Raw genomic sequence first — 7,828 nt, 5'->3', positions numbered from 1 at the left:
GTCCTTCCTTCCCTCCTTCCCTTTTTCCCTCTCCTATCCTTCTGTTCTGTTCCCCTTCCTTCCTTTTTCTTCCTTCCTTTCCCCTCTCCTTCTCTTCCTTTTCCATCTCCTTCCTTCCCTCCCTCCCTTTCTTCCTTCCCTTTTTCCCTTTTTTTCCCTTCTCCTACCTACCTTCCTTCCTTCCCTTCCTCCCTCTCCTCTCCTTCTGTTCCGTTCTCCTTCCTTCCTCTTCCTTTCCCCTCTTCTTCTCTTCCTTTCCTTCTCCTTCCTTCCTTCCCTCCCTCCCTTTCTTCCTTCCTTCCCTTTCTTCCCCTTCTCCTACCTACCTTCCTTCCTTCCCTTCCTCCCTCTCCTCTATTTCCGTTCCGTTCCCCTTCCTTCCTTCCTTCCTTTCCCCTCTCCTTCTTCTCTTCCTTTTCCTTCTCCTTCCTTCCTTTCCTCCATCCCTTTCTTCCTTCCCTTTTTCCCTCTCATTCCCTTCTTTTCCCTTCTCCTACCTTCCTTCCTTCCCTTTCTTTCTGTTCTCCTTCCTTCTTTTTTCTTCCTTCCTTCCCCCTCTTCTTCTCTTCCTTTTCCTTCTCCTTCCTTCCCTTTGTCCCTTTCCCTTTCCTTTCCTTCTTTCCTTTCCTTTCCTTTCCTTTCCTTTCCTTTCCTTTCCTTTCCTTTCCTTTCCTTTCCTTTCCTTTCCTTTCCTTTCCTTTCCTTTCCTTTCCTTTCCTTCCCTTCCCTTCCCTTCCCTTCCCTTCCCTTCCCTTCCTTTTCTATCTTTTCTTCTTTTCTACCTTGTTTTATTTATTTGAAACACAGTAATGTCCACAATCCCGTACGGGATTATCACAGACATCATATTTGTTGTTACTCATCGCTTGATAAAATTTCAAAACTCTTCAACCCTCCTGTGTCCCCCCCCCCTTACCTTGCCCTTTGTCCCAGTAACATGAATGATGTTGAGTTGATCCAGGTCTTCAACCTGCCGGATGAAACCCTGTTTAGTTTTTGCTTTTGGCATCGTTACCCCATACCAGAAATCCAGGAAGGGTAGATCCCACCCTGCCTCCGCTCACTGTTTCCCCCCCCCCCCAAAAAAGCACAAGAACCTCAAAAATGGAATTCCTCACTTCCCCATCACATGGAATGAGGGAAGCCCCTGCCTAGGGGTGAAATCCAGCAGTTTCTAACAGGTTCTGGCGAACCGGTAGCGGAAATATTGAGCAGTTCAGAGAACCGGCAAATGGCATCTCTGGCTGGCCCCAGAGTGGGGTGGGAATGGAGATTTTGCAATATCCTTCCCCCAGGAGTGGGAAAGGAATGGGGATTTTGCAGAATCCTTCCCCTGGAGTGGGAAAGGAATGGGGATTTTGCACAATCCTTCCCCTGGTGTGGGGTGTGAATGGAGATTTTTTATTTTATTTTATTTTATTGAATTTGTATACCGCCCTACTCCCGAAGGACTCAGGGCGGTGAACAGCCATAGAATAAAACATATAAATACAAAATTTAAAATAGAGTAAAACGAATTAAATAATTTGGCTGAAGATTTAAAACCCCAATAATTTAAAACCAAATTTAAAATTTCCATTTAAAAAGGGGAAAAACTTAGGTCAGGCCAGCTTGATGAAATAAGAACGTCTTGAGCGCGCGACGGAAGGTACGCAGATCCGGAATCCTCCGTATCTCCGGGGGAAGCTCGTTCCAGATAGTAGGTGCCCCCACAGAGAAGGCTCTCCCCCTGGGGGCCGCCAGTCGGCATTGTTTGGCCGACGGCACCCGGAAGAGCCCCTCTCTATGGGAGTGGGATATTTTGCAATATCCTTCCCCCAGGAGTGGGGAGGGAATGGGGATTTTGCAGAATCCTTCCCCTGGAGTGGGGAGAAAATGGAGATTTTGCAATATCCTTCCCCTGGAATGGGAAGGGAATGGAGATTTTGCAATATCCTTCCCCCAGGAGTGGGGAGAGAATGGGGATTTTGCAGTATCCTTTCCCAGGAGTGGGGAGGAAATGGAGATTTTGCAATATCCTTCCCCCAGGAGTGGGGAGGGAATGGGGATTTTGCAGAATCCTTCCCCCAGGAGTGGGGAGAAAATGGGGATTTTGCAATATCCTTCCCCTGGAATGGGAAGGGAATGGAGATTTTGCAATATCCTTCCCCTGGAATGGGAAGGGAATGGAGATTTTGCAATATCCTTCCCCCAGGAGTGGGGAGAGAATGGGGATTTTGCAGTATCCTTCCCCTGGAGTGGGGAGGGAATGGAGATTTTGCAATATCCTTTCCCCGGGAGTGGAGAGGGAATGGGGATTTTGCAATATCCTTCCCCCAGGAGTGGGGAGGGAATGGGGATTTTGCAGTATCCTTCCCCTGGAGTGGGGAGGGAATGGGGATTTTGCAGAATCCTTCCCCTGGAATGGGAAGGGAATGGAGATTTTGCAATATCCTTCCCCCAGGAGTGGGGAGGGAATGGGGATTTTGCAATATCCTTCCCCAGGAGTGGAGAGGAAATGGGGATTTTGCAGTATCCTTCCCCAGGAGTGGAGAGGGAATGGGGATTTTGCAGTATCCTTCCCATGCCATGCCCACAGAACCGGTAGTAAAATAAAATTGGATTTCACCACTGCCCCTGCCCCAAATTAAAAAAAAAAACTCATTTTACCTTCAAGCCGGTCCGTTCCAAGAACCCAGCCATCGCTTGCAATTGCAGCTGGGGGTCTCCTCGTTCTCGCTGAGTATTCAAAGTCCGAATGGCATCCTGGAATTGCAAGCAGGCGGGATGTGAGGTTTTTTTTTTTTTGGTCCTTCCGTTAGAGAAAGGAAACGGTCTAAACTCCCAAACTCCTCTTAAGAATCTCTCAAACTTTCCCTGATCGCCACCACCCCTCCATCCCCATAAAAAGGACACCTGAAATAAGAAGAAATTGGCCTGGGATTCCGGTTTTGTTTTGCACACGACGGTCTTTTCAGAAGCGGGAGAAAAATCCCGTTTATTGCAAGATCCTTCCTTGCAAATTTTGGGGGCCTCCATGGCTAGAATGCAGGACATCCGCGATCCAGCCCTGCTAGACATTTACTATCCGGAGTCCGTCCGTCGTCCTGTCTCTATGAATGTTGTAAGTGGGTGAGATAGGGCCAGCTTTCCTTCCCTCTCTGAGCAAACACAACCTTTGACAAACATCTAAGGTAAAAGGCACCAAGGTTCGCATGGGAATGAACCTTGAAATTTGTTCGGATTGGGTTTGGTGGACGTCGAGCTAAAAAAAGGGAAAGATGGAGAAGCCATATTGCCTGTGGGAATTGAAGGGGCACGGACCAAGATGGGAGAATCACCAAACACCGAGAGGAGAAGATTGGGTTGCAAAATGGATAGGGCTTGGTGGAAATAGCGATGCTGACTAAATTGGGTCAGGAGGAAAAGGATGAAGGCGCGTGTGAAAAGCGAGAAACTTCATTTGGGCGTTTTGTGGAAAGACGAAAAAAGAGGGAAGGGGTGCTGTGGGGATTAGAAAGGGTGGAAGAGGAAGAATTAAGATGGGAATTAATTGATGGGAGGAAGGGTGGAAGTTACAAGTCTGTTTTTTTTCTTTTCTCTGATTTACCATGTACTATTTTTTTTGTTAATCTTGTGTACTTTTACTGCACTGACAAAGGAAGGAAGGAAGGAAGGGGAAAGAGATGGATAGATAGATGGATGGATAGAAGGAGGGAGGGAGGAAGGGAAATGAGAGGAAGGAAAGAAGGAAGGAAGGAAGGAAGGAAGGAAGGAAGGAAGGAAGGAGAAAGAGATGGATAGAAGGAGGAAGGGAGGAGGGGAAAGATGAGAGGAAAGAAGAAAGGAAAAAAGATTGATGGATGGATGGAGAAGAGATAAGAGGAAGGAAGGAAGGGGAAAGAGATGGATAGATGGATAGATAGAAGGTGGGAGGGAGGAAGTGAAAGATGGATGGAAGGAAGGAAGGAAGGAAGGAAGGAAGGAAGGAAGGAGAAAGAAATGGATAGGAGGGAGGGAGGAGGGGAAAGATGAGAGGAAGAAAGGAAGGAAACAAGACTGATGGATGGATGGAGAAGAGATAAGAGGAAGGAAGGAAGGAAGGAAGGAAGGAAGGAAGGAGAAAGAAATGGATAGGAGGGAGGGAGGAGGAGAAAGATGAGAGGAAGAAAGGAAGGAAAAAAGATTGATGGATGGATGGAGAAGGGATAAGAGGAAGGAAGGAAGGGGAAAGAGATGGATAGAAGGAGGGAGGGAGGAGGGGAAGATGAGAGGAAGGAAGGAAGGAAAAAAGATTGATGGATGGATGGAGAAGAGATAAGAGGAAGGAAGGAAGGAAGGAAGGAAGGAAGGGGAAAGAGATGGATAGATGGATGGATGGATGGATGGATAGAAGGAGGGAGGGAAGAGGGGAAAGATGAGAGGAAGGAAGGAAGGGAGGGAGGGAGGAAGGGAGGAATAGACGAAGGAGAGGTTTCCTCAAAGTACTCTACCACACAGAGCTAAAATGAGAATTTCCAGACTGAAAGACAGGAGCTAAAATCTCAGGAATAAAACACAATCTGTTTATATCACCGCATTTCGTGGAGCGCTCGCATCTCAACGCAGAAAAGAGCTTAAGAGTTGTGCAGGCCAAGAAGCTGGACTGCTCCCAAGGAGATATCAGCCGAGGAAATGTTACATCCTCACCTGCACGCTCTACTATGCGGAAAGCCAAGAAAGGAGAACCTTGAAATAAAACAATAAAATCTAAATAGCGTGACTCAAGTCCAAAGTTCCTGTATTATGCAGTGTAGACTCAAAATTCCTCCTACCTTCTCCTCGGACAAGGTGGCTCAGTGCGAAGCAACCGGTTTTCTGAAATTATTTCTACCGTTCCCCTGAAAATAAGCCCTAGCATGTATGTGCCTAACATAAGCCGTACCCCCAAAATAAGCCCTGCTTGATAGTCTGCACAGCCAGCCTCCTGTTCCACCACGAGCAAGCAGAAGAACTGGGGCTCCTGTACATGGGGAGAAAAAAATAAGATATTCCCTAAAAATAAACCCTAGTACCTATTTTGGGACCCAAAAGAAAATAGGACCGTGTCTTATTTTCGGGGAAACACGATATAATCCTTCTTGATTGCACATCTCCCCAAAAAAACTGCACGGATCAGAGACTGACAGGGTGGATAAAAATCAATGATTTTTTTTTAAAAAAATCAAAAAAAATCAGATTTTTTTTATTTAAATCGGATTTTTTGATTTTTATCGAATTTATTTTAATAAAAAACTTTTGGGGTAAAAATCTATCGTAAGATAGTTTTCTATTTAAGATACATAAATAATTTAGTTTATTCAGCATGAAATGGAGCTTAGTTATGTAGCAGGAGGCTGTATATTCTGCAACACTGGGACTATCGGTGAGTCAAAGGAGTAGCAGAGATGACAGTTGCTCTTTAAACATTATGATTTAAATCGAGTTGATTTAAATCAAGCCTCTTTACTAGTGATTTAAATCATGATTTAAATTGTGATTTAAATCAACTCGATTTAAACCAAATCCACCCTGGAGACTGAATCGTGAAAATATATCCTTTGCACAAGTCATCAAGGTGCAATGTTTCCAGGTTAAACTGTTGTGACCTATGCCCAAGTAGTTATTACCAGACACAATTCGTCCTAAACCAACATATTTTATTAAAACAGCTGAGAATTACTTCATTCTCAGCTTAGTCCAAATTAAGCCCAAAACAAATCCTTCATAAAGAGTCCTTCGGCCTTATCACCAACCTTCGTCTTCTTTGGCATCCTATCAAAGGCCTTTCTTGGCAAAGCCCCATGAAGTTCAGAAGCAAGAGACGCCGACAAGAAACAAATGTAGCAACGTTGCTTTCCTACAAAGAGCCCAAGAGCCGTTGCTGCTCTTTTAAGCCTTCTGGGAGGGGACAATCATCTCCTGGCCTTACCCCCGAGTCGTCCTTTTTACTTTAGCTGCTCTTGCCTTCTGGCAGCTCTGCGCATGCGTGCAGTAGGAACAGGCTCCTCCTGTTCCTCTGCCTCTCTGCTGTCCGACTGGAGGCTCCAGAGTCCGCACATCGCTCCCAGGTGGCCCTGGTCCCATCTCTGCCTCCGACACAGAGCCCTCCCCAGACTCCAGGACTGATCCATGGTCCTCCCCAGTCTCCTCACTTGTCCGACTCCGCTGCCAGCTCCGCAGGCTGCTGGCGGACCACAACAGTAACACCAGATTCCTTTCTCCACGCTCCTAACAGAGGGACCGAAAAACATTTCTAGGGACTTTGTCGGTACGAAGAAAGTTTATGCTTTGGAAACAATCAAAATCCAGAATCTAACAAAGGGACAGGAAAATATTGACCAAGGTGTAAAATTGGCAGGTTTTTGAAAGCACGAGCTGGTTTACGCAGGGACACTGTGTATGCCATGCCTTGAAAATCTTCTAATGCTTCCACGCGCACAATGTCTTTTGCACCATCATCTGTGCACTGAATGTGTACAAACGGATGGAGTCGATCGACCTGCGCGTCACACAATGTGTACAAAATCAGTCTTTTCGAAAAAAAGCCAACAACGCAGCCCGCTTGGCACAGCCGAGACCGCAATCCAGATGGAAGGGCTACTACTACCTCCCAAGTTTTCCTGGAACCAGATCTGCCTGTTCGGATCTGTATCGAGAACTAATCCGTGCTCCCTTCGTGCTTTACCATGTTGTAATTTTCGCAAGCGCAAACAGGATTGGTATTGATTTTCAGCCGGGTGCCAGGCAAACAGGGAAAGGCAAGGTGTTGGGGAGCGGTTTGGCTTTCAAAGGTTCTAGTCCTCAAGTTGACAAAGGCAATCGACCCTCCAATTTCTGTGGCTAAGTAAAAAATTCGTTAATGGGAATTTTGTCCCGTTATATGATCGTTCCTGCTAATGTTTTTTTTTTTTTAATTTGATTTATATGCCGCCCTTCTCCGAAGACTCAGGGCGGCTTACAATGTGCTCAGCAATAGCCTTCATCCTTTTGTATATTTATACAAAGTCAGCTTATTGCCCCCACAATCTGGGTCCTCAATTTACCCACCTTAGAAAGGATGGAAGGCTGAGTCAACCTTGAGCCTTGGCGAGATTTGAACCTGCAGTAATTGCAGGCAGCTGGTCTTAATAACCAGCTTAATAACAGGGTGCCTTAAACCCCTGTACTACCAAGGCTCTTGTTGTTAAGCGAATCGCCGCAATTGTTAAATTAGTAACATTAGTAACTTAACATTGTTAAGCAAATCTGCCTTCCTCATGGACTTTATTATTATTACTTTGATATTATTATGATTATTATTGCTCTGTTGCTTTGCGTGTAGACTGAGAGCTTAGACACAGGAGACAAATTCCTTGTGTGCCTATCACACTCGGACAAATAGAACACACGGTGGCTCAGTGGCTAAGACGCTGAGCTTGTCGATCGAAAGGTTGACAGTTCAGCGGTTCGAATCCCTAGTGCCGCGTTAACGGGATGAGTTCCCGTTCCTTGTCCCAGCTTCTGCCAACCTAGCAGTTCGAAAGCAGGTAAAAAAAATGCAAGTAGGAAAATAGGAACCACCTTTGGTGGGAAGGGAACAGTGTTCCGTGCGCCTTTGGCGTTGAGTCATGGCGGCCACATGACCACGAAGATGTCTTCAGACAGCGCTGGCTCTTCGGCTTTGAAACGGAGATGAGCACCGCCCCCTAGAGTCAGGAACAACTAGCACATATGTGCAAGGGGAACTTTTACCTTTTAGTCCTCAATTTACAACGGCTGAGCCCAAAATTTATATTGCTAAACGAGACATTTGTTAAGTGAGATCTAGTCTGGTTTCAGAGCAGCTATT

At 46.0% G+C, this 7,828-nt stretch overlaps 1 protein-coding gene across 1 annotated transcript in view; it reads right to left on the bottom strand.

Annotated features, from left to right (window-relative positions):
• FPGS (folylpolyglutamate synthase) overlaps window positions 1–3,081 on the bottom strand; it is a 21,850-nt gene extending 18,769 nt beyond the window's left edge. Inside the window, exons 1-3 of the mRNA XM_070955551.1 lie at window positions 2,896–3,081; window positions 2,650–2,745; window positions 917–970 (exon numbers count right to left, since the gene is read on the bottom strand). Of these exons, the coding sequence (XP_070811652.1) occupies window positions 917–970; window positions 2,650–2,745; window positions 2,896–3,060 (315 nt within the window). The 5' untranslated portion in view covers window positions 3,061–3,081. The remainder of the gene's footprint in view (window positions 1–916; window positions 971–2,649; window positions 2,746–2,895) is intronic.
• Window positions 3,082–7,828: the final 4,747 nt, after the last annotated feature.

The sequence above is a fragment of the Pituophis catenifer genome, unplaced genomic scaffold (genome assembly GCF_029215685.1).
Source record: "Pituophis catenifer annectens isolate HBS135680 unplaced genomic scaffold, rPitCat1.0.hap2 SCAF_17, whole genome shotgun sequence".
Lineage (NCBI taxonomy): Eukaryota > Metazoa > Chordata > Lepidosauria > Squamata > Colubridae > Pituophis > Pituophis catenifer.
This window is presented reverse-complemented; position numbering and strand designations above follow the sequence as displayed.